Here is a 26257-nt window from a genome sequence, read left to right as displayed (position 1 = left end):
CTGGTAAATTGTTCACATTTCTCTGATACCTGTAAGGATTTTTAAATTTCTTTTCCTTGCTACCATACTGACTGAGATTAACAAATTATGACATTTCCTATAAATCCCCAGGAAGTGCAACTCACTGGCTGGAAGTGTGTGGGAATGCCCTTGAGTGGTACACAGCACTGGATAAATGTAAATTTTTTAAATTTAGAATTTACCTGGAATGTATACAGTGTCAAAAAGCACGGCAGGTCAGGCAGCATCCGAGGATCAGGAGAGTCAATGTTTTGGGCATAAGCTGTATATAGTTATATAGCACAGAAACAGACCCTTCGGTCCAACTTGTCCATGCCAATGAGATTTCCTAAAATGATCTATTTCTGCATCGGAATGTCGGTTGCATTATCCATTGGGGAACAGAAGAGAGGGAAAGTCTTTAATTCCTTGTGAAATGCAGCTAATCAGAACGTTGCTGTGAGATTGAGATTTTATTCGCTCTGTGTGTGTTTGGAAGTTAATGAATAGTAAACTTACTTTTTCAAAATACCAGAAGAAAAATCACAAAAGTTAAAAGATTTTTAAAAGTTAAGAAAAAAAAATTGAAACCTGACGCAGTTATGAAAGAATCATCCAGTAGAACCCAGCAACACCTCCCTAATTGCCCCATTCGAGTCTTATGACCACAAACTGAACTGGAATTATGACATTAAGGGCTTCCAGTAACATTACATGTTGGGAGTGCAAAACAAAAGCTTTTTCCCCCCCCACTCTTCATGCCTTTTATTTTCAATTTTACAACTAAAACTCCTGGGACACAGAGCAATCTATGAAAAATGTATGTTTTTATATGTATATATATTTATACATATCAAAAGCCTCAAATCCTCAAGGCCATCTCCAACATCTGGAAAGTAACTATTCCCAAATTCCCACTTCATTGCCAAACACCGCATGCTCCAACAATTACCCTAAATTCCATCACACTTAAAACATTGTGCATTAAACCCTACTTTTGAGGTCATGTACTTTGCAATGACTGATTCTCAACATCTTTGTAGCTTTCATTTTTTTTCTAAAAGGCAGTTCTTACCTCTGTACTTGGGGCTGAATTTTTGTTTTCCTTCCAAGTACTAGTGTTTTAACTCATCTCCTCCCCCACCTTCTGCAACCCCCCACCCCTCCCTGCCAAGTTTCCAACAAATAAATTATCTGCAGCGTGAAGCAATTCATAAAAAAAGTGCACTGGGCATGCTGTCAACTGAACCAAGATTGCAACTAACAGCCGTTATCAGATAATACCCAAATAAAATGCCAATGCTTGGCATGAGAGGATCACATGTTGTACTTGTCTCCCTTACTATGTAAAAATACAAAGTAAAGAATATATGATCAGCGTCAAGTGCCCTCCTGAGGCAGCAAATCCTTGGAGTCTGAGTCCTCCCTTGCTGCAAGTGTAATATTGAGCATCGGAGGAGACTCTGGAAATTAACAAGTTATGAGAAAACAGATTTCCCCAGCCCTTACCCTCTCTACTTCAATGAGCAAGACACCATGGTTCATTATGGCGATCACTAAAATTCATAGGGACATCGAAGTACCTGGCTGGAGAATCTAGAACTAGGAGTCAAAGCCTGAGGACAAGAGTCATCCATTTAAGACCGAAATGAGGAGGAATTCCCAAAATGGGGTTTGAGTCTGTGCAGTAATTCAGCACACTCTTTAACAGACTCATTAGCACTACAGAAATCAAGGAATATAACAGTAAGGGAAAGTGCAGTTAAAACAGAAGATCAGCTGTGATCATACTAAATGGTGTGGTAGACTAAAAGGCGCAAATGGCCTACGCTTGATTTGATCTTCTATGTTCTTATGTAGAAAATGAAATATCTATCCCAGTCTTAAATACACATTAGGAATCTGCTCCCTCAGCTTTCTGTGGCAAGGAGTTCCAAAGACTCTCAAATCCTCTGAGAGAGGAATCACCTCATTATCTTAGTTTTAAATTGGTACCTCTTTATTCTGAGACTATACCCACTGGTCTTGGGTTCTCCCATAGGGAGAAACATCCTCTCAGCATTTACCCTTTCATAGAGTCATAGAGTCCTACAGCACAGAGACAGGCCCTTCAGCCCAAACTGGTCAATGCCGACCAAAATGTCCATCCATGCTAACCCTATTTCCCTGCACTTGGCCCATATCCTTCTAAACCTTTTCCATGTATATAGGAGTCATAAAGTTCTACAACACAGAGACTGCTATCAAACCCTTTAAGAAACCAAATGTTTCAATAAGATGATCTTTCATTCTTCAAAACTCCAGGGAGTAGAGTCCCAACCTGTTTAGTTGTTGCTCACAAGACAATCCCTCCACACCAGGGATCATGCTACTGAAAATTCTCTGAACTGCCTCCAATGAAATGATATCTTTCCTTAAATAAAGGGACCAAAACTGCTCACAGTATTTCCGATGTAAAAACTGGTCGTTACCAGACCAAAGGGGGAGTGAAATTAATTTAAGCCTCAGTATCTGCCCAACAGCATTTGCAGTTAATTCAAGGTTTAGTTATAAACTGTTGGTGGTTTAGCCCAATATTCCTGCAGTCTCTGCAAACTAGTAGGTAATATAAAAACTATGCTGAGATTACTGTGGAGTGGGAGTGCCTTTGCTCCCACTGCACAACAAGGTAATTAAGCCTTGGAGGTGATCTGCTTTGTATGAACTTTGTTTAGTTATCAACACTGCTTCTCAAGTCAGATATCAACATGTAATCTAGGCGAACACTTAAGTGCTCCATGGAGGAAATGCTGCGTCATCTTTTAAATGTGATACTGAACCCAGACACAGTTTCCCTGTTTAGATGGACCAGAGGCACTACTTGAGGGAAAGCAGCAAGGTCTTACAGTATTCCAAAATCACTCAGCATCATGGTTGTCAGCAACACTGGCAAAGTGTGAGTGACATTTAACTGAAGCAGCATATTAAAAAGACAAATCCTTAGTGGCAGACTGGAGATGTTGGAATTGTTCATAGAGTAGAGAAGGCTAAAGGAAGATTTGGAAGGGGTAAATAAAGGATAACTGATTTCATTGACGGAAGATTTGGGCACACATTTGTGTAACTTGGCAAAAGAGCCAAAAGTGAAATAAGAAACTATTATTACAGAGAGCTGTGAACTGGAATGTATTGCCTGAAAGAAGAAGATTAATTGCAAACAACTTGAGCGACTGAATAGCTTTTTGAAAGAACTGGCACTGACATCATGGGCCAAATGGCATACTGCTGTCCTGCAAGATTCTATGACTAAATCTCAACTCTAAATGCCAAACCTAAAACTGAATAATCTCAACTGTTTGAGTGTTATAATGCTTGGGTAGTTGAACTTGACCACTTGAAATTTATTCAGTTCCTATTTTAAAATCATACATCTGCCCTTAGTTTTAAGGAGTATTTTATATTATTTACAGTTGCACTGGAAAACAGACGACCATTTTCTAATTAGGCTTCCTCAAAGCCATATCTCCAACTCATGACTCCCATCACTCAGAAGCATAACTTCCAGGCTTCCCTTCCAAGTCTCACAGCATCCTATCTTAAACAGGTGTCAGTTGATCCTTCATTGTCAAAGGGTCAAAAATCCTAGATTTCCAACATAACAACACTGTGGAAGCACAGTCACCCAATATACTGCAATAGTCCAAATAGAGACCTCACTAATTTACTTTTCAGGGCAACTAGGGATAAGCAATATTTGCATCTTAGGAATTAACTGAAAAAGAAATGACACCAATATTTCAGGTTGGGGTGCTTTTAAGACAAAGCGTATTTTGAAAGCCCGGACCCCACATAACACCATTGGACATAACTGCCTGCAAGTGGCTTGTGCAAAGAAACTTTTATGACTTGCAAAAATTTTATGAAATATAAAGTCTTCTATGAACATACTCACCCATCGGCAAACTTTTTTTTATATTTAACTTCTAAATTATTTCCTTTAGACAATCCCCTAAAGGCAGCACTATTGAATACTACTGTGCGTAATTCTGTGGAGTTGGGTTTTTGTTTTGGATATAAAAAGTCGAGAAGCATGTACAGCAGATGTTGCTCAGCATAATTTTGGAAAAGATATTTATATATTTATATATTTAAAAAGCACAAAGGGACCATTGTGTTTGCTCACTGTGAGTTGGAGGATACTACCTTCCATAACAGTAGAGGTTTGATCGGCAAAAGTCTAATGTGGAAGGAACTGTAATACTTATAAGGAAAACGCTGCATCCAGAACTTTGCAAATATTGCCTGGTCAATGTCCCATGACATTCAGCAAAGGAGTGAAGACCAAATTCAATCTTCAAGTGAAGTGTTGTTGGATGGTGAGGAGAAATTAGACTCAGAGCATCAGGAGGCCATTCAACCTTGAGCCTGTCAAATCATTATTCTGCCAGATTATTGATGTCTATCGTAACTTTCATTTATTTGATTCTAAATCGTTTAAAATCCTTACTCAACAGAAACCTTATAAATTTTGAGCTTCTGTTTTGAATGCCATCCCGAGGGGGAGTCCGAGAGGTGGGGAGAAGATTTCATTTTCCCACGAACCTTTGAGAGAAGAAATTATTCCTGTCATTCTCCTCAATGGCTAAGCTCCAATTTAAGATTACACTGCCTTGCTCTTGACTCCCCAAACCAGTCATAAGAAATTATTTCTCACATGTTGACCCCATAAAATCCCTTACGTGTGGTAAGCATCTTTTCATCTTCCCTGCTTTGGAAAATCAGCCCATGCTGATACAAACTGCAAGTCTGTAATCAAATGCTGGAAATTCTCAGCAGGTCAGGCAACACGTGTGGAGGCAGAAGCAGAGTTAACCTTTCAGTTGATGGTCTTTAATAGAATATGCAGTTGTAGTTCAGTTCCTGTTGTACATTCTGTCTTTTTTTTCCACAGTACTTTGTTTGGGAGCACTGAAATGCTCTGGAGGAGGACAGATGATGCAGTTGAATAATGCAAATCTGAGGCACTTGTTATGTCTTGAAAACAGAAATCTGAATCACCAGTATTTACTGCAAAAATTATGGCACAATCTCACATTTTAAACAAAACCTTTTACGTTATAAGAATTAAACTAAAGGAAGAAGCATCTGTTTGACATTAAAATATTTTGTGAACAATTAGATTTTAAACTTGAAAACGATGACTTCATTTTCTATTTATAATATCATCCAAGATTGCCTTTAAGCATTACGGAATTTACATAGTTCCTTCACATTTCCTAAGAGTCAACTATATTGTATGCCACAGCTCTTAGGAATTCACTCTTCAGTGTTCCTACTATTCTCCAAGCTATGAGATTTTTTGCATCCTTCCAGCAGCATTTGACCAGGCAACCCTCCAAATGTCTTTAAGCACCTCATAATTGCGGACACACCAGCTGAAACATTAGCTTTACAATTCTCTTACTCAGTGACTCCAACTTCAGAAAACATTCTTGTTTCAAACTATCCATTTGCTACTAGTCTCAGTTGCTTCCAGGCACCCACTGTTGTATTCCATGTTTGCTTAACACAAACATATTAATCTCAAACCAGGGCTCTTACGTGAACTGTAAACATTCTGTTTAATTGAAGATATATCACAAGATGCAAGTTCACCAACTACTGTTTCAGAAAAGTATAGCTGCAACTTCCTCACATTACATAATGCTAGCTAGCCTGTGTAATGTCTGCTGATCACACATTCTACAACCTGGTCATTGATCCATTAGCATATTCCCATTTAAAGTTATATCACAGTGCCACTGCTAGCAGCTATTTTACCTTGCCATGTTTATGCATAAATCTAACTCAAAAACTGCCTACTTAACTATCTTCCTATTTGAGGCAATATGCACACTTGGGATATCTCTGATAGTGGTTAAAATTAATTACTTTACCTTTGATCTATAAGGAATATTAATACTTTAAGAGTATCTATGTTTGTCAGTTGCTTCGCAATCACCGCATGATCTGCAGAATTACATAAATAATTAAATCTCCAGGAAAAACAGAATGGTCGTTAACCATCACCACATGCTTTTACCTTGCACACCTTTTCTGTGTGTCCCTTTATTAAGTGCCTTTTGGAAATCCAAGTATACTGCATCTACTGGCTTCCTTTTATCTACCATATTAGTTACATGCTCAAAAAGGATTTTTTCAGACAACTTAATGACCTTCAATAGTATGACCATTTAAATTTATTGTTAAAGACTTCCTTAATGATACATCACAGCACCTTACTGATGACTGATGAATAACTAATTACCCTGTAGTCTCTTGCTTTATCTCTCCAAGTATTTTGTTGTGAAATAGCTTACCATACACTAACATTCAACCTGCTGGGGCCCAAATAGAATCTCGGGAATTTTAGAAAATTATAGAAAGTGCATTCACAATCTCTGCAGCTCCCTCTTAGAACTTTAAGTTCTGGAAATTTAATTGTCTTTTAGCCGCTTAGGTTTCTCCAATAGCTTATCTCTGCTAATATCAATTGCCTCAAGTTCCTCATTCTTATTAAAATGCTTGGTAACTCCTAATTCTGCTATGCAACTTGTACCTCTTATATGGAGAGTACAAAATATTTATTTACCATCTCTGATTCCCTTGTTACCTATACCTGTCATGTATCTGCATTTGCTAAAATTTAGGTTAGAATTGCAAAAAATTGAAGAAAACGACTTGGACAACAGTGAGTTCAATTTTAAAGAGAGAACGTGCATTTTGCTGCTTCTTCCAGAAAGTCAGGATATCCAAAAGCCATCTGACAGTGTCGCATTTTTGTCATGCAGACACTATAGCAACGACAGTCATTATGAGCAAAGCAGATCTATTAAACAGCAATGTGCTATTAACCAGGCAATGCTGTTTGCAGGTGAAGTACTGGCCAAGATAATGGAGAAAATTCCCTTGCTCTTCAAAAATAGCACAGTGAGATCTTTCATATCTACCTGAGTCGAGAGCCTTTGTTTAAAATATCACACGTGGCCCCTCTGACAGTCAAGTACTACATCAGCTTTGCACTGGATGTGTCATCCTAGGTTACGTGCTTAAATCTCTGGAATGGAATTTGAATCTGCGACCTTTTGACCCAGAGGCAAGAGTGCCAGCATTGAAGGAAGTTGCACATTTTTTTTAAGAAAGAGAACACTTAATTGATGGTTCTCATGCAAACAACATAGGTAACAGACAAGTATATCATTCTCATTTATATTTAACTGATGATGGCCTGTCTAACAACTCACTTACCACTTGTTGCTTGTCAGTTATGAGGATATGATTATATGTATGATTCAGGTGTCTAAAAGTTACAGGGCTATAATTTACTCTGATTGCTCAAATAACTAACCACAAGTGAAGTCTGGATGATTTGTTGCTGAACTTAAAGAGAGGCTTTTTTAAAAATGAAGCAACTTAAAATTATATTAATTTTTAATGCACAAACCTTTCATTAACAAATGTTGATCCTTAACAAGTAATATAAGAAAGGATAACAATAGCTTTTTTAAATATATAGAAAGAGAAGAGAGAAGCCAAAGGGAATATAGGCTCCTTACAGAATGAGGCTGGAGAAATAAAGGAGAACCAGGAAATGGCAGAAGAGTTGAATAAATATTTCACCACAGCCTTCACCGTAGAAGATACTAATAGCATTCCAAAAACATTAAATAATCAAGCAGCAAACGAGGGGTAAGGAACAACCATCACAAGAAGAAAAAAATACTCTGGAAGCGAATGTGGCAAAAGGCCATTAAGTGTCCTGGAATGATGGGTCATTTGTGAGGATATTAAAGGAATTAGTTGCAGAGATAGTGGATGCACTGACAGTAAAATTCCAAGAATCCTCAGATTCTTGAAAAGTCCCAGGGAATTGGAAAACTGCTTATGCAGGAGAAGACAAAAAACAGGCACCGAGGCAGTTAGCTTAATATCTGGCATTGGGAAAATGTTAGAACCAATTATAAAGGATATAATAGCAGAGCATTTGGAAATACACAGTATAATCAAATAGAGTCAGCATGAATTTATGAAGGGATAATCATGCCTGATAAACATATTGGGATTCTTTGACAAAGTATCAAGCAGTTTAGATAAAAGACAACCAGCTAACACAATGCATTTGGAATTGGAAAAAGCATTCAATAAGGTACCACACATTAGGCTACTTAATAAAATATGAGCCCATAGTGTTGAGGGTAATATAGTAACATAGAAAAATGACAGAGAATTGGAAGGAGGGGGCATATTCAGGATGTAACTTATAACTAACTGAGTGACACTGGCATCAGTGCTGGGTCACAAGTTCTGAAGAAGAAACATACCAGACTCAAAATGTGAATTCTATTTTTCTCTCTCTATAGATGCTGTCTGATCTGCAAGATTTCGCCAGCATTTTCTCTTCATATTTCAGATTTCCAGCATTTACTGTATTTTGTACTTATATCAGTGAATACCTTCTATTGAAACTCTGGTTACCACCTATAATTCACTGACATCTGCACCAAGCAATGTGATGCCAACCACATTCCTGCTGTTGTCTTGATAAATTACTTGTATTTACCATATTTGACTGTGTAAAAGTAAAGCATCGTTTCCCATTGCGTTCTTCATCCATACTCAGAAAATAAAGAGGGAAATAAAATCTGCTTTATTGCCCAATGAAACAAGCACTGTCAAGACAAAGTGCCCCGGAATCAAACAAAAAAAATCATGTGAAGGTATCACTGCAGCGTAATCAGTGCGTGTAGGATCTAAAGGTAGAAACTATCAGAGATGGGGAAAAACTGGAGATGGTGGTGAAAGAATTAAAATTTAGGTTTGTCAATATGGATTATCGTTTTCAGAAATCCAGAATCAGTTTAAAAGAACAATAGTTTCAGGTACAAGAAATGGCACGTCAGGAACAAGAAGAGAGCACCAAATCCAGAAGGAAACAAAAAGGAGAAAGAATCTGGATCATTACTTAAAAGCCCATTGCAGTATATGTTCGGAATTAAACAGGAAAGGACTGAAGCCCTCTGCTTTGATCGTAAGTCACACACTCGATGTCGAGACAAGCGAAAATGCAAAGGGGTATCACCTCAGACCTGTTGACTGCATTCACTTTTCCTGTCAGAACAGATATATAAGCTCCTGCAACACAGGAGCTTGTGCAAGTGAGTAACCGTTAATTAAACCCTTCAAAGTGAACCAGGAACCCATAGCGAAACCTGCATGCGTTTTCAGGTACGCCATACTTTATGCGACAGCTTTGAAGTGAAGCACTGTCAAGGCCACGAACAAAAGTACGATGTTTTGTTTGAAGTGGGCTAAACTGGCTATTCAGAAGTTCACTACAGCTTGTCCCAGAGGAACGCCTGATGCAACTGCTTTGCCAGGCAGCCCTGCATGTGTTTAACACTTTCCAACCAATCTGAACTGAAGAAAATCTACCTACAAAGTTACTCCTATGGCAACACTGGGTACTAGCTTTTCACGCTCATTCAGCTTTATTCTTGCATACCACCCAACTGTCATGGTGACTCGAGAGCAAGGGGCTCAGGAGATGTACAGACAAAATTGGTGAGGAGAGGGACTCTGAAATAAAATGGCGGGAAAATAAATTGCATTTATACAACTCTTTTCACAGCCACATGACATCCCAAAATACTGCACATTCACCGGAGTACTTTTCAACAGTGGTAACTTCCTTAAAGTAGGAAACACTGCAGACAATTGGAACACAGGTGTCCCACAAATGGCAGCACGATAAGGACTGGATTATTTGCTTCCGTAATGCCAGCTGAAGGTTAAATAATGATTAGGATTCAGTCCCAGTTCTACCTGAGTGCAGACAGGGTCTCAATTTAAAACACTATTAGAAAGACATCACCTCTTATAGTGTAGCAATTCCCTCAATATGACACTGGAATGGTCTTGCTAAATGACTTCTGTGCCTGCACTAAAACCCCAGTCTACATTGCAAATGCCACTCACTAAGCTACAGCCAAAGCTATGCTCTAGATAGAACCTGAAAAGGAAGCAAAAAACAAATGCTTTGTTTGGACTGGTGGCATGAAATGGAGTAGCCAGGCAAGTGAGTGGGGAATAGCAAAGTCACAGAGGGATTTGGAAGTTAGAATAAGAAGTTCACAATTAAGGTGTGTCAAGGACTTGTCAACTGTTGTTCTGTTGTCTGCTTGGTGCTTTTATCAGTTCTACAAAAAAGCTCTTGGTCAGTTCACTTTCAGATATCAACTGTTCTGCTCATAGTCTATTTTTATTCTAGCCTATTACTGATATCCAAGGGGAATACTTCACAAATGCCATCATAGTACATCCACCTTCAATAGTTGGTTAGCACTCTCCTGGTAGGTCTCCCACCTTGCAACTTCCAGATGTCTTAGTTCACCCAAAGCTGTGTTACATCTTCACTTAAATCATGTTCTGTTCACCCATGTCCACTGTACCAGCTCATCAATACTGGCTCCAGAGCTAGTAATGTCACTATTCCTGAAATTCTCAGGCCCAGCTTTCAAATCACGGAACCAAAGAATCCCTACAGTGTGGAAGCAAGCCGTTTGGCCCATCGAGTTCACACCAACCTGCCGAAGACCATCCCAGCCAGACTCAGACTCCTACCCTATCCCTGTAACTCTGCATTTACCATGACTAATCAACCTAACTTACACATCCTTGGACACTGTTAAATTTAGCATGGACAAACCACCTAATCTGCACATCTTTGGAGTGTGGGAGGAAACCGGAGCACTCTGAGAAAACCCACACAGACACGAGGAGAATGTGCAAACTCCACACAGACAGTCACCCAAGGGTCAAATTGAACTCAGGTCCCTGGCGCTGTCAGGCAGCAGTGCTAACCAGTGAACTATAGTGCCGCCCCATGAATCCATCCATGGATTCAGAATTTCCAAGCTCTGTAACCTCCAGTAGCCCTTACAACCATCCAGGATAGTGGATGTATAGAACTAGTCATCCAGAGGTCTGGTCCAATAACCCAGAGATATAAGTTCAAATCTCACAACAGCAGCTGGAGAATTTCAATTTACTGAATTAATTGCATGAGTCTGAAATAAAAATATTGTCCTTGAAACCCTTCAATCATGTCCTTAAAAGAAGGAAATCTGATTTACTTACCCAGTCTGGTCTACATATGACTTCAGACACACAAAACTGCGGCCAGCTCTGAAATGGCTTAGAAAACTACAGAAGTTGTGTCTAAACTACCCCAATAAACTATAAGAATCAAACCAGATTCCACATGGGCTGCAACAATCCACTGAAAGGAATCAAGAGCTGGCAACAACTTCTTGGTCTGCCAGTAATGGCCACATCCTGTAAATGAATCAAAAGAGATCTCTGGATTCCTAAAATTCTAGTCACTTGTCTACCTCCCACTTTCTTCACCCTTCAATTGACAGCCATCCCTTCAGCTGCTTAGGCCCAAGCTCCACAATTCCAGCTCTCCTCCAAGAGGTAAAACCACCTCTTTGACCTAGTTATTAATTAATTGTCCTAACATCCCCTCCTTAATACCTGATTTTGCTTGCTTCTGTGAAGGCCCATGGGATGTTTTAGGCAATAACAGGAATGCAGAGTAGATTAGATTACTTACAGTGTGGAAACAGGCTCTTCGGCCCAACAAGTCCACACTGACCCTCCGAAGAGCAACCCACCCAGACCCATTCCCTTACATTTACCCCTTCACCTAACATTACAGGCAATTTAGCATGGCCAATTCACCTAACCTGCACATTTTTGGACTGTGGGAGGAAATCGGAGCACCCGGAGAAAACCCACACAGACATGGGGAGAATGTGCAAACTCCACACAGACAGTTACTTGAGGTGGGAATTGAACCCGGGTCTCTGGTGCTGTGAGGCAGCAATGCTAACCACTGTGCTACCATGCTGCCCATGGTACTGGGCTAATGGTAAGATTCTTGGTAGTGTAGATGAGCAGAGAGATCTCGGTGACAAAACGGAGGATTGCAGATGCTGGAAATCAAAGCCTAGATTAGAGTGGTGCTGGAAAAGCACAGCAGGTCAGGCAGCACGCTCCTTGGATGATGCCTGACCTACTGTGCTTTTCCAGCACTACTCTAATCCAGAGAGATCTCGGTGTCCAGGTTGAAAGTTGCCACCAAGGTTGATAGGGTTGTTAAGAAGGCATACGGTGTGTTAGCTTTTGTTGGTTGAGGAATTGAGTTTTGGAACCATGAGGTCATACTGCAGCTGTATAGAACTCTGGCATGGCTGCACTTGGGGTATTGCAAACAGTTGCAGTGACATTTAAAGAAGGATGTGGAAGCTTTGGAAAGGATTCAGAGGACATTCATTCGGATGTTGCCTGGTTTGGAGGAAGGTCTTTGAGGAAAGGCTGAGGGACTTGAGGCTGTTTTCGTTAGAGAGAAGAAGATTGAGAGGTGACTCAATTAAGGCATTTAAGATAATCAGGTGGTTAGATATTTTGGACAGTGAGAGCCTTTTTCCTCGGATGGTGATGGGTTAGCATGAGGTGACTTAGCTTTAAATTGATGGGTAATAGATATCGGACAGATGTCAGAGGTAGGTTCTTTACTTAGAGAGCAGTAGGGGCATGGAACACACTGCCTGCAACAGGAGTAGACTTGCCAACTTTAAGGGCATTTAAATGGTCATTGGATAGGCATATGGATAAGAATGGAATAGTATAGGATAGATGGGCTTCAGATTGGATTCACAGGTCGGCACAACATCGAGGGCCAAAGGGTCTGTCCTGTGCTGTAATGTTCTATGTTCTAATGTTCTATGTTCTAATGTTCTACGTTCAAAATAATTCATGCAAACTCAAGTTGTCATTAACGATTCTCACAATGCCCAAGCATGGTATGTATTGGCAGCAAGCAGGTCTACTGTACACGAGACATTTCCTTTTGCTCAAGGGCTTTTGCCCAAAATGTTGATTTTTCTGCTCCTTAGATGCTGCCTGACCTGCTGTGCTTTTCCAGCCCCACGCTCTCAACTCTAATCTCCAGCATCTCTATACTAAGCAAGCCCCCCTACAGCACAAGAAGCCTTTAACCTATTGTAACTGGGCCAATTCTTTGGCAAAATTATCCAGTTAGTCCCATTCCCCTTTCCTTTCCCAAAATTCTCTAAATTCCTTCAATTTTTTATCCAATTGTCTATTTGAAAGCTATTGTCTGTTTGCCATTCTGATGCTCCAATCCATATATATATAAAAAATTCTTTATCCTCTGGTTCCCAGCAAGTGACCACAGTCAAACTGTGGTCCGAAGAAAGATAGCAATGGAGAATGGGTTGCCAAGAATAAAAGGATTTCACACCCCTAGAAAAATTACAATTTCCAGCAAGCAAATGTACTGGCAATGAAACAAGTACAACAAGCCATTGGTGTGCTAAAATATTCAGTGTAATTTAGATAAATTAATCAGTAAAAGGATAAACAAGTCAAACATTCAGACAAAAACCAGGGAAAAAGCAGAACGAGGGCACACAAGAAAGTGAGTAAGCAAGTGAGAATGAATAAACAAGAAAGTGCAACAGCTTTCTGTTTAACATGTTTCAGAGAGTTTATATTATCAAACAATGGTTAAAATGTAAATTCTGTGACCTTCCCCAAGAGAAGGAACCAGGGACTGACAAGCCCATAGTACAACCATCACTTAGCAACAGTGGCTGACCACAATATTTACCAAATGCCACTACAATTCTACTTTGCAACGTTAAAGAGACAGGTCAAATTAAGTAACATTTATCAACATCTTTTATTGTGCATTACACAGGCCTGGATTGAATAATAGGCGAAAGTCAGTACTGCAAATGCTGGAGATTAGAGTCAAGATTAGAGTGGTGCTTGAAAAGCACAGCAGGTCAGGCAGCATCAGAGGAGCAGGAATATCGACATTTTGGACAAAAGCCTTTCATCAGGATTGAATAATATCTGCCATGGTAAGAAATGGTTGGCATGCCTACTTTATCCTGGCAGATGTCAAACATCAGGCTCCTGGCAGGAAGAAAATCTCTTACAATTAAGTTGGAGGCAGAAAGGAGCCCTTGCTGCATGTTGTCAATCAAGAATTTTATTGACCACACTGACACCAAGATCTGATGCAAATAAAATACTGCTGAGCAAACTTCAGTGTTCTCTGGAGGAGGTTGGAGTGGCGGGGGATGGGGGGGGGGGGGAAATTGGGGGAATGGGGGTGGTATCCTTTCTCAAAAGCACTCAGTGCCCAATCAAGGGACTTGAAATCAGGCAGGGGGCTGACTGCTGAAAGCTACATCCTTTTCCTGCCTCTGAATCCCCTGCCTCTGAATCCCCTGCCTTCCCACTCATGCAAGCCTCATCCCATCACCACTCACCTGTGACCTTGGTCCCTCCACTGTCTTTGACCTCTATCCAGCTGCATCCCACAGCAACTACCACTCCCTACACATGCAACAGAGAGTGGCTAGCCTTGGATTTACCAATAACATTCACCAATTGGATTTGTGATTCCGAATCCCAGAATAGGCCCAACACTGACACTTACTTGCCTGATCACTCAATAAAATCATTTACAGTAAATTCTACCAATAATAGCAATGTCAATGATCTAACACAAATGTCAGCCTTGGCTCACTGCATTCACAAGATGTCCAAGATGATGTCAGCATGGCAGGTACTGTACAGTGAACCAGTCTGCTCCAGGTCAACGGCATCACTTTCTCCCTGTACTTTTCATCCATTTTCTTTTCTTCTTCATTTTTGAGGCCGGAGCAGTGTTGGCAGGGCAGTGGCAACAGTGTCAGTGGTGTGGACTGGGACTTCTCGTGGCAGTGGTGGAGCCCGGAGCCTGGACTCCCAGTGATGGTAAATCTGAAACCTGGACTCCTAGTTACAGTAGGACTGGTGTCTTGATTCTTGGCAGTGATAGGCCTGGTGTCTGGACTCCCAGTGGCGGTAGAGCTGGAGTCTGGACTCTTGGTGGCAACAGTACCTAGAGCCCCTGGCGGCAGTAAGCCCGATTTAGGCAAGGCAGCAGTGGCAGCAGAGCCAGGGTCTCCCGGGGCACCTGCGTTGTCGTTGATGTTCCCAAACCAGTACTCTTTGAAGATCAAAACACCTTGTAGAGACCTTGCAGAAGCCCTGAAGCCATGCTTAAGACTCCAATTTGAACAGATGCACTCTTATTTAAGTAATTTCTTTTTATCCTTATTATAACTCAAAATGGCACCAGATTGTGGCAATAAAATATCTTTCACTGTATCTTCAAAATATGTGACAATAAGCCATTCATTCTCAATTGCATAACAGACTTGAGCATATAATATAGACTGACACTTCAGTTTGTTACTCACAGTCGTGGATATGGCTGAACATTACAGATTAGATTACTTACAGTGTGGAAATAGGCCCTTCAACCCTCTGAAGAGAACCCACCCAGACCCGTTCCCTTACATTTACCCCTTCACCTAGCACTACAGGCAATTTAGCATGGCCAGTTCACCAAACCTGCACATTTTTGGACTGTGGGAGGAAACCGGAGGAAACCCATGCAGACACAGGGAGAATGTGCAAACTCCATACAGCAGTTGCCTGAGGCGGGTATTGAACCCGGGTCTCTGGCGCTGTGAGGGAGCAGTGCTAACCACTGTGCCACCATGCCGCCCGTAAGATTAGATTAGGTTAGATTCCCTACAGTGTGGAAACAGGCCCTTCAGCCCAACTCTTCCACACCGACAGTCCAAAGAGCAACCCACCCAGACCCACTCCCCATATTTACCCCTGACTAATACACCCAACTCTATGAGCAATTTAGCATGACAAATTCACCTAACCTACACATCTTTGGACTGTGGGAGGAAACCAGAGCACCTGGAGTTAAACCACGCTCCTTTCAGATATCACTGCAAAATTTTATTTATTTATTTATTGTCACATGTATCTTGTTATAAAGTACAGTGAAAAGTATTGTATAATGTCACCACTCTCTGGTGCCATCTTAAAACAAAGAAAAAAAATACTGAAATTTAGAATATAAAGGCCGACAAATAAGAAATAAAAGTGTCTAACTTTACAGTCCTACTTGTTAAATGTGCCGTGATGGGCCATGGGCCCGGCGGGCATGCACAAGTCCCCTTCACAGCGCTGCCACTGGAACAAATGTCACCACACCTCATCACCATCTCTCATCCACTGACATCCTGCCACTATGAGTTCTCACTGGACTTCACCAATGCAATGCCACCGACGCCACCGAGCACTGCACCAGTCCAAGCTCAACTGCATGGATGCTATGAATCCGCTTCAGGTCTTCCTCACTGCTACAGCATTGCTGATGCTGCCAGGTCTCGTACTGGGCCCAAATGCACCTCCCCTGCCACCTTCATTAATCTGCGCTGGACGCAGATGCTGTTGGGAACCCAAACTCATCTCCACAGCAGCAGCTATGAGTCAGCACTAGGACCTCCTCAAATGATGCAGAAGATGCCAGAAACCCAAACTCACCTCCAACACCATCACCACGAATCCATGCTGTTGGCCCCACTCGCTGCCACCAAGAGTTCTTCACCAAGAGTTAAGTAAAACAAAACTAAAAAAAGAGAAAAAGATACGAGAAGAAAGAGAAGAAAAGGAAAGAAACAAAAAGAAAAGCAGACAGAGCGGACAAGCCACAGGCTCAGAAGCCTTACTCCACCAACCTTCTTACTGGGAAATCTCTCATCTTCCCATATTTAGCCAATTTCATTTTCAAAGTTACCATTGCTGCTATCTGATTCCATCTTTCAGAAAGTTCATTCTATTTCATAATAAAGAATATTGATCTGCCAATTTTGCCAATGATACTAAGTCTGGGGCTTTAAAGCCACTTCTGTGGAAAGTTCAGAGTTAACACTGATATGGAGTTGGACTCAGGTATAAGTTAGGTGGGCATGACTTAGGCTTTTAATAAAGTCCTGGTGAAGAGCCACCAGACTCAAATCATTAACTCTGCTTTCTCCCCACAGATGCTGCCAGACCTGCTGTTTCACCAGCAGCTTCTGTTGTTGTTTCTGAACTCCAGCATCCACAGTTCTTTGTTTTATTTTTACATCCAACTTGACACCTTTGTGATCACTTTCACTCAGACCAGCTTGATATGTTTCTACAAATGCCAAAACCTTAAAGCTAGCATGGTAGAATTTGAACTCGTGTTCTCTGGATTATATGTGCAGTAACAAATAATATGCTTGTGGTTCTATTATTGTGATGTGTTGAGAAAATCCACAATTCAGTATAGTGAAGGTGCTAAATAATATTCCTCTTAATTACCTGTTCGAAGCATGAAGGACCAGCAATGCAGTACATACAGAGGTTGAACCAAGTAGGATCAGACACACCACTATCATGTTTAGTTATTTGTGGGTTGATGGAAAAAAATTAAACAGTTCCAATACCCTAATGAAAGTCTAATAAACGTCTAGGCATACATCTTCAGGAAGCTTTTCAAATCAATAATCATTCTGTTGATTTAAAACGATATACATGGGATCTCCCTGATATAATCCTGCCTGACTATCTTCCCCCTTCACGCACCTTCCCTGCTACCTTTCAGGAAGGGAAGATTCTGCCCCAGTGGTCAAATCTATGAAGTTATATTAACACTAAGAAAAACTAACAATATTTAATTTTTGACACTTACAAAGGAGAGGACCCGCCATCTGTTATTAGCTTAAAAAAGTGAATTATAGCATCAAACTTAATGAAAAAGTATATAATTATGCAAAGATGAGTGAGCAGGTTCGAAGTTTGAATGGAATCTGAAAAACAGCAAAAAAAGACTAAAGATTAATAGGAAAACTTTAAAGCATAATAAAAACATAGCTAGATATGTATAGAAAAAGAGAATAAAAGTTTCTATAGACATTTGAACAGAAAGAAAAGAGTTTGCAAAGTGAGTGCTGGTCAGGTAGAAACTGATGCTGTATGGCTGGCTGTGTTCTCCCAGCCTCCTGCCTGTCTACTACAGGTGGAATCTAAGTCTGGGAATTAATTAATAGTGGAGATCGAAGTTGAATTAAATAGATATTTTACACTGGTGTTCATTACAAAAAACATACTTGCAAAGAGCATACAAATAACATCCCAAAATTAACTGCAAATCAGGAAATAAAAGGAAGGAACAAGTTCAAGAAAATTACCATCAGCAGCTACATCCAGTTGTGAATGGTGGTGAGCAGTTATAACAACTCATTGGAGAAGGAGACTCCACAAAAAATCCCATCTTCAATGATAGGGGAGCCGAGCGCAAGTGCAAAAGATAAGGCTGAAGTATTTGCAATAATGTTCAGCCAGAAGTGCTGAGTGGGTAATCCATCTCGGCCTCCTCCGTAAGACCCCAGCATCACAGATGCCAGTCCCCAGCCAATCCCATTCACTTTGCGTGATATCAAGAAATGGGTGGAAGTGTTGGATACTTCAAACACTATGGATCCTGACAACTATCCAGCAATAGTACTGAAAACTTATGCTCCAGAATTTGCCACGCGTCTTGCCAAATCTCTCCAGTAGTGCTATAACACTGGCAGCTACATGACAATGTGGAAAATTGCCCAAATATGTCCTGTCCACAAAAGAAGGATATGTCGTTCTATCAGTCTACTCTTGATCATCAGTAAAGTGATGGAAGCTGTCACCAAAAGGTGCTGTCACATAGCTGTTACTTATCAGTAACGTGCTCAATTTGGGTTTCACATTGCAGTCTTGATTCAAATACGAACAAAAGACCTAAGTTCCAGTGGTGAGGTGAGAGGACATATTTGACTGAGTATGGCATCAAGGAGCTACAGCAAAACTAGAGTTAATGTTTGAGATTCAATCACATTGTCTGGAGTCACATGTAGACCAGACCAAATGAAGATGGCAGATTTCCTTCCCCAAAGGATATTAGCAAACCAGATAGTTTTGTCCTGACAATCAACAATGGCTTCATGGACATCAGTAGACTCTCAATTCCAAACATTTATGTTGAATTCAAATTCCACCCATCAGCATTGCAGGATTTGTCCCCAGGTCCTCAGAACATTAGCTGAGCTTCTGGATTAATAGTCTAGCAATATTACCGTATGCCGATTCAAAAACAAGAACAAGTATGATGAATATTAAGAGTACTTGAAATTATCTAACAGCGTCAAAAAAACATGAATGAGACTGTAGACCAAGTCCAGGATTTTCCTGCTTCTGCTGCCTAAAGGTGAGAGAATTCGTATGAAGGAAATCCACAGACTACTGAGGTGATAGAGCTTGCTGAATCTTTTGGCAGTCACACAGATGACCTTGGCTGTTGCTGGCTTGGCCAACATTTTTTGCCGATTCCTACTTATGATTGACATCTTAGGATAGAGAAAGCATAAATGGTCTTAATCCACACTGCTGTAGCTTGCCTGGAATATGGATTAGTCAGCTCTGTCGGCTGGACACCTGGTTTGCTGTGCAGAGTAACGCCAACAGCATGAGTTCAAGTCTTGTACCACTGAAGTCACCATGAAGGTCCTGTTGTGTCAACCTTGCGCCTTGTCTGAGGCATGGTGACCCTCACGCTAAACTCACCACCCAATTGCCTCTCTCTAATTACAGATTAGTACTATGGCGGCTTTACCTTTTATCTTGCTTGGAAGCATTTGGTGGGACAACGCAAAGGGAACTTTATCTAGTGGCTACCCCAAGTTGTACCTGCCCTAAAATCAGTGGTGGCAACACCAGGATCTTAAAATTACACCGAATCAGGATAACATTCACACAAAATTTCTGACAAAATTTATCATAAAACTATTATTTTGGAAAAGAAAAAGAATGGAGTACAACATAAAGGAACAATGTTTCCAAGCTCTATGACTTTATGACTCTAACAAATGAGCATTAAATTAATAAAGACAGCACTGAGAATTCTATCATCTCTGTTTTTGTACAAATCCCTTCTGCACAATATCTGTTTTCACTCTTTTCCCATGGCTGTTGAGCAAAGAAATTTAGAGAAAAAAAATTGGCTCCTGCGATTTTTTTTTAATGTGAGTAAAACAAAAACTTTTTTTACATGCCTGCTGGCAGATGTAGTTCTCAACTCTGCCAGTTCCCAAAACCCACCATCTTAATCAGCATCACATAAAACTTAACACATGCTTTGAAATTTGCAGCAGACTCCGAAAAAAAAGACTTAGCCCTCAAGGGTGTACTGCAAAAACCCGCAACTTCAGCTCCTGCCGCAATTATCTTTCAACTCTGGCTGAACCAGCCACAGACCCTGGCTGCCAAACAGAGGAAAGGTCACCGGGTCACAGCAGCTAACTTGCAAGGTCCGACAAAAAAAGCCTTCTATTTAAAAGATATTCAGGAAGACAGGTATGCTCAAGGCGTGTGAGTGCAAGTGTGAGTTTGTGCAAGTACACGTACTGCACTCCAAAGGCTAAAGGAGGCTGTCTATCATGCTGGTGTGAAACATGCTCCAATTCTTTAAGAAATTCACTCATGGGCTGGGGGGATCATTGGTACAACCTGTGCTATCAGTCTAACTCCTAAACTACCCTTGAAAAGGTAGTTAGGAGTGCTTTCTTGAACTGTCCATGCATTTTCATGCACCCACACAACAGTTAACGAAGGTTAACTAACATGCTGTAAAGTGCCACATAGCAGGCTTGCCAGCAAAAATGAAGCCCATAAACAGAAAAGTGGTAGCAAAGATTCAGAATTGACTGGGTGAGAGGAAACAGATAGCAGTAATGAACAGTTGCTCTTCGAACTAAAAGAAAAATATACATTGTCATTCCTCAGTAATCAGTATGGTGTATCTGAACTCAGCTGGATGCACGGGATATTATTTCATAATTTCCAGATTACACAAAACCTGAAAGTGTTCAGCCGTGATGAGGATAGTGACAGACTTCATGAGGACAAAAACAAGCTGGTGGATTGAGCAGACACATGGCACTTGAAATTTAATGCAAAGAAAGGTCAAGTGATACACTTCAGTAAGATGAATAAAGCAAAGAACAGGATTGAAGAGGACATACAGAATAAAAACTGGCCTTCAACTGCAACCAGCCAATGCTATTTTTTTATGTTCCACTTGAGCCACCTCCTGTCTTTTCTCATCTAAATACCATTAGAAGCAACTACTTGGTCCCTATCAAATGCCTGCCTGAACAACAAAACAAAGGAAGCAAGTCTAAGGGGTGATATGCATGCCTAGATTGTTAAAGATGGAAGGGTAGGTTGAGCAAGCAGTTAATAAGGAAGATGAGATCCTGGGCTTTACAAATAGAAACATAAGGTATAAGAGCAAGGAAGTTACTGTGAACCATCATAAAATTCTGGTCTGGCCTCCACTGGAATATTGGGTCCAGTTCTGACCCCACATTTTAGGAAGAATATGAAGGTACTAGAGGAATGGAGAAATTATTTGTAAGGAAGGTTCCAAGGGTGCAGGACTTCAATTACTCTGAGTTATCCTAAGAGGACAGAAAGTTGAAAAGTGATTGGAATGATGAGAAAAGTACACACGCCTATGTAAGGACAAAATCAGTGACTGAGTGAGTGATAGACAGAGACAGAGAGCGCGCACACCCTGTGATAAATCAGCTTGTCTTCAAAAACAGGAGTACACACAATGCTTGGTATCTGAATAGTATGTGAACTCTGAGTTTACTAAATGAATCTTATATGTGAGGAGGCCCCTCCTCTGTTCTCATCAAGTTACGGCTATAATCTTTCATTCTGGTCAGAATATTATTGTTAGGGCATATGGTTTTTGAGGATTTCAAGTGATTGGAACTTCCTGGAGGTTTACGCTTAGGACCGCCCACTCGAAAAAAAACTACAGTAAATGGAACTTCAAGGTCAGTCTCTGATCAGGACTGGATACAGGGTGAGACTAGGTGCTGCCCAAAATACATATTTGTAAAGCTTCAAATCCTCTCTCTCACCCAGCTCAAAGCCCTTTGTTGCACTTAGACTCAGATTCTGTCAGCAGGGCACTCAAATGCCGCAGGGAGTATGACAGATAAACTGAGTGATCTGGAAGGAGAAATTTCCTGCAATTTCCCAGATACCACAGAGCCGATGATATTTTTGTTCACTTTATTAATTTAAAACAGACAGTACAATGACAATGAGATTTTAATTCCCAAACTTAAAGGCAACAACCCAGTTCAACTCTATGTTCAGACATAAGGTCTTCCACTGCATCGACACACTCCAGCACAACATTCACTTTCCTCTCATTCAGAGTAACAACAATGCAATGTCCAGGTATTCTGGAATTCTCTTCCCAGGCATTCACGCTCATACCTCCAACACTGTGTTTTAAATTACAGCTTCAATTACTTTTCCAAACTCCTGCTCAGTATTCAGTTTTTCTCCCCCCTTCCATGTAAACTACCTGGTTACATCTTACAGCATAAAGCATTCTGTATTACTAGGATCACAGAAACATCCGTCAAGAGGATGAAAGATTATTAGGCGTTTGCAGCAATGTAGAGTTAAGATTAAAATCCGATCAGTTATGATCTCATTGAATTGTACAGCAGGCTCAAAAGGCCAACTGGCCTACTCTTGTTCCATGTTCATATACTCTCAAGTCTATTCCGCTTTTCAAGTAGATCTCTATGGTTGGTAGGTCTCTATTATAACTCCACCTACTCAGCTTGGTTCTCTAATCTATAGGTAAAAACAAGGACTGCAGATGCTGGAAGCCAGATTCTAGATTAGAGTGGTGCTGGAAAAGCACAGCGGTTCAGGCAGCATCCGAGGAGCAGGAAAATCGACGTTTTGGATGAAGGGCTTTTACCCGAAACGTCGATTTTCCTGCTCCTCGGATGCTGCCTGAACTGCGGTGCTTTTCCAGTACCCTTCTCCAACCTATAAAAAAGCCTTTCCCCACCAATAAAACCTAGTAATTTTAGTTTTGAAGTTTTCAACTAACCTCTAGCTGTTTTGCAATGAAGGAAATTCCAGACTTCTACTACCTTTGGTCTAGTGAAGTTAGGAGCTACATTATACAACTAAGCACCATGTTCTTCAGCTTCACCCTTAACAGGCCCAATTCTGATAACAGAGCAAGCTCGCAAGCTACATGATCAACCAGGACCCAAAGAATTCGAGTTTATACTAGAAGAGGTTTTCCCTAATGGTCTCGGAGGAAGCACAGGAGTAAGTAGATTCCTAACTGCCCTATTTGACGGCCTCACAAACTACTGTATTGTATAAAAAGCAGAGGACACTTGCAAATGAGGATGCCATTCAGTTCCTTCAAGCTTCCCTGTCACTTGACCCACTTTGATCCAACATCTTTTAGTACCTTTAACTTAACAAAAGTCTTTCAAATCTCAGTCTTCAAAGTTCCAACCTTTCACCATCATTCTTCCAAGCCCTTGGGGAGAGAGTTTCAAATTACCAGTATTCTTAATGTGAAAAAGCAATGTTCGGTTTCACTCCTTAATGGCCTACTTGTAATTTTGCTCTGGATTCCCCTAATGAGGCAAATAGATTTTCTGTCTATTCTCTAAGTAACACATTTAAACATCTCAATGAGACCATCTTTCAAAAATGTGAACTCAAGGGAATGCAAGCCAAGTCATTGCGACCCATTCTCTCAATTTAACACTTACAAATCCTGGTGTTTTTCTGAAGAACCCATGCTGGAACCCTGTCAAACAATTGAATGCATCCCTTTATCTGCTATCGCAAATGTACGGTGGTGTCTGTGTGATGTAACAGACTCACCTGTTTCATGGCAGTCTCTCCGATTTTGTCCGAATGCTTTCGGATGCTCTCCAAGAAGTCCTTCAGGTCAGACATGGAAACTTCTTTTATCTCCTCTCGTAATTTGGGAATATCCTCCACCATTACCGTGCAGAAACGATAGGGATTTACCCGAGGCAAGAACGTGTGCTCCATGTGCTCCATCGTCTTCAACGCAGGATAGTGTCTAATAGGAAGGGGGGGGAAGTGAATGTATGAAAAGAGATGGAGTGTGAAAGAAAGGAAGAGAGAGAGGAGAGAGGATGGGGAGGAGACAGTGAAAATCAAAGAAAGTAGACATTGGTCAGTAAGGTTCTTTTAATCCCCCTTTGACTTTTCAATTTCCTCCACTATCACTGCAAGAGCTTTCATTTTACTGCAGCCTCACAGGCTTTTTCGCCCAGCCTGGAGTCCTAAGTAAGGTGGCAGTGGCCCTGTTTCTACCTTTGACATAATACAATAGTTTGTGAGGCCTCTAGAAAGGGTAATTAGGAGTCAACTGTGATAACCTGGGCCCAGAGTCATATGTAGGTCAGATAGAGTAAAGACATAGTTTCCTTATGTCAAGGATCGTTTTGAACGAGTTGAGTTCTAAACAAAATTCAACAACTTTGCTGTCACTTTACTGACACAGTATCTTTAATGTCCATAAATATAGTTCTACTTTTATTCTTTCACTGATTTTGGATATTACCAAGGCTAGCAAATGTGGTCCATCCGTAAATGCCCTTGAAAAAGGTGGCTTTCCAGGTTATTTTAAAGTCAACACACATTGTGTGGGCCTGGAATCACAAGTAAGGCTGACCAAAGCCAGCAAATGATGGTAGTTCCATAGCACCAATCCGAAGGCTAGCTTTCAATTCTGGATTTTTAAATGAATGATTACTGAAAACGATTTTGTTGAGGCTTTTCCTTTTGCACGCATAAATGCATTTGCAAGAATACCACTGTTAAGAGGAATAATATTTTATACGACATGAGCAGACTGTACTGATTGGTTGGCAAGTGGATTCTGATTGGGAAAGGTGCTGCCGTGGAGAACAGGCTGATTAGATGATGACTGACAGTTAACACTGCAAGTCCAACTAACAAACTTAAGTTGGTTGCCTGTTTAGTTCTTTGAAGATTCAGGATTATCCAGCAAATAATGTCCCACTGCAGAATCATATCCAATTTTAGTTTTGTACTTTTTTTTTAAACTTTGCAAGCACAGACCAACTGAATACAGGCAGCGCCTTATTTGTAGCAAACAGCCAAAAGGATATGCTGTTTATGTAATCCGCCAGTTTTTGGGACCTAATACCTACAAAACTAACATCACACAGACATTGAAAATCATAAAACACATTACTCATCTGTGCAAGAGACTGAATTTTTTCTTTGCTTAACAATAGCATCCTATTACTAGTGAACACCACTCACATTCCTACTCCATAGCAGCAGTGTAAAACAGCTAGCTTCAACTATTGATCAAATTTTTGGGACGTCTTACCTTTCCAGTGTAATCATAAATAGATTGGGCATTATGTGACATACAGTAACAAATGATCTGATTAGAATAGCCACTATTTCATAGGATGGCATGGATGTGTCTTATTGCAGTGTCAACCTTGCAGGGTGACCAAATGGTTCAGACCTATTTCTAAAGTTGCCAATAGGTCAGATTCCTAGTACATGGAATGGCAGGATTCAGAACATATGTATTGAACAGTGAAGGTAGACTTGCGATAGACTGCAGGAGAGAACCTCCTGTTAGGTTCGTCAACTAGCACATCAGGAAAAGGGAACATATTTGGCTGTTCCATTTCAAATGTAAATTTGAGTGCACGATGGGGCCCATTAAGATAGCGAAGGAAATGTATTCTTGGAGCTGCAAATTCATAAACAGCAAACTTACTTTTCTAATTATAAACATGCTCACATCATGCAAACTAATGAACGGGCCAAAGGATGGCACTTTCAACGTGTAAGCAACATATATTAAGACAGGGGGCCCTGTTCTTTACAGACAGAAAGAACGTATACATACATTGCCTCAGTTTCAAGCTGGCAAGCAAAAGCCATTCTCTGCTGCGTTTCAGAGGGTAATTTCTTCACAAATTAGAATCTAACCACCCGGTTTAAATTTAAACAAAGCTTGGCAGCTAACTATCAGTCATTTATTTAAATTTTTATGGGATGTGGATATAACTTTCTGCTCAGCATTTATTGCTGATCCCTAGTTGCCCTTGAGAAAGTGGTGGTGAGCTACCATCTTGAACTGCAACAGTTCATGTGCTATAGGTTGACCCACAACATCTTTATGGAGGCAATTCCAAAATTTTGATCCAGTGACAGTGAAGGAAGAGCGATATATTTCCAAGACAGCATGGTGAGTGGCTTTCAGGAGAACTTGTAGGTCGCTGTGATTCCCTGTATCTCCTACCCTTGTCCTTCGATAGAAGTGGGTAAGGGTCGGAAAGGTTCTGTCGAAGAATTT

The 26257-nt window shown here is 40.7% G+C and overlaps 1 protein-coding gene across 2 annotated transcripts in view; it reads right to left on the bottom strand.

Moving 5' to 3' along the window:
• Window positions 1–26257, bottom strand: part of LOC122549998 (exocyst complex component 6B) — a 697687-nt gene that overhangs the window by 472998 nt on the left and 198432 nt on the right. For both annotated transcript variants that reach the window (XM_043690482.2, XM_087991883.1), the window contains exon 6: window positions 23761–23965. In XM_043690482.2, the coding sequence (XP_043546417.2) occupies window positions 23761–23965 (205 nt within the window). The remainder of the gene's footprint in view (window positions 1–23760; window positions 23966–26257) is intronic.

This window comes from Chiloscyllium plagiosum, unplaced genomic scaffold (assembly GCF_037043375.1).
Source record: "Chiloscyllium plagiosum isolate Xiang-an unplaced genomic scaffold, Cpla_swu_hap1 HiC_scaffold_1, whole genome shotgun sequence".
In the NCBI taxonomy this organism is placed as follows: Eukaryota; Metazoa; Chordata; class Chondrichthyes; order Orectolobiformes; family Hemiscylliidae; genus Chiloscyllium; species Chiloscyllium plagiosum.
This window is presented reverse-complemented; position numbering and strand designations above follow the sequence as displayed.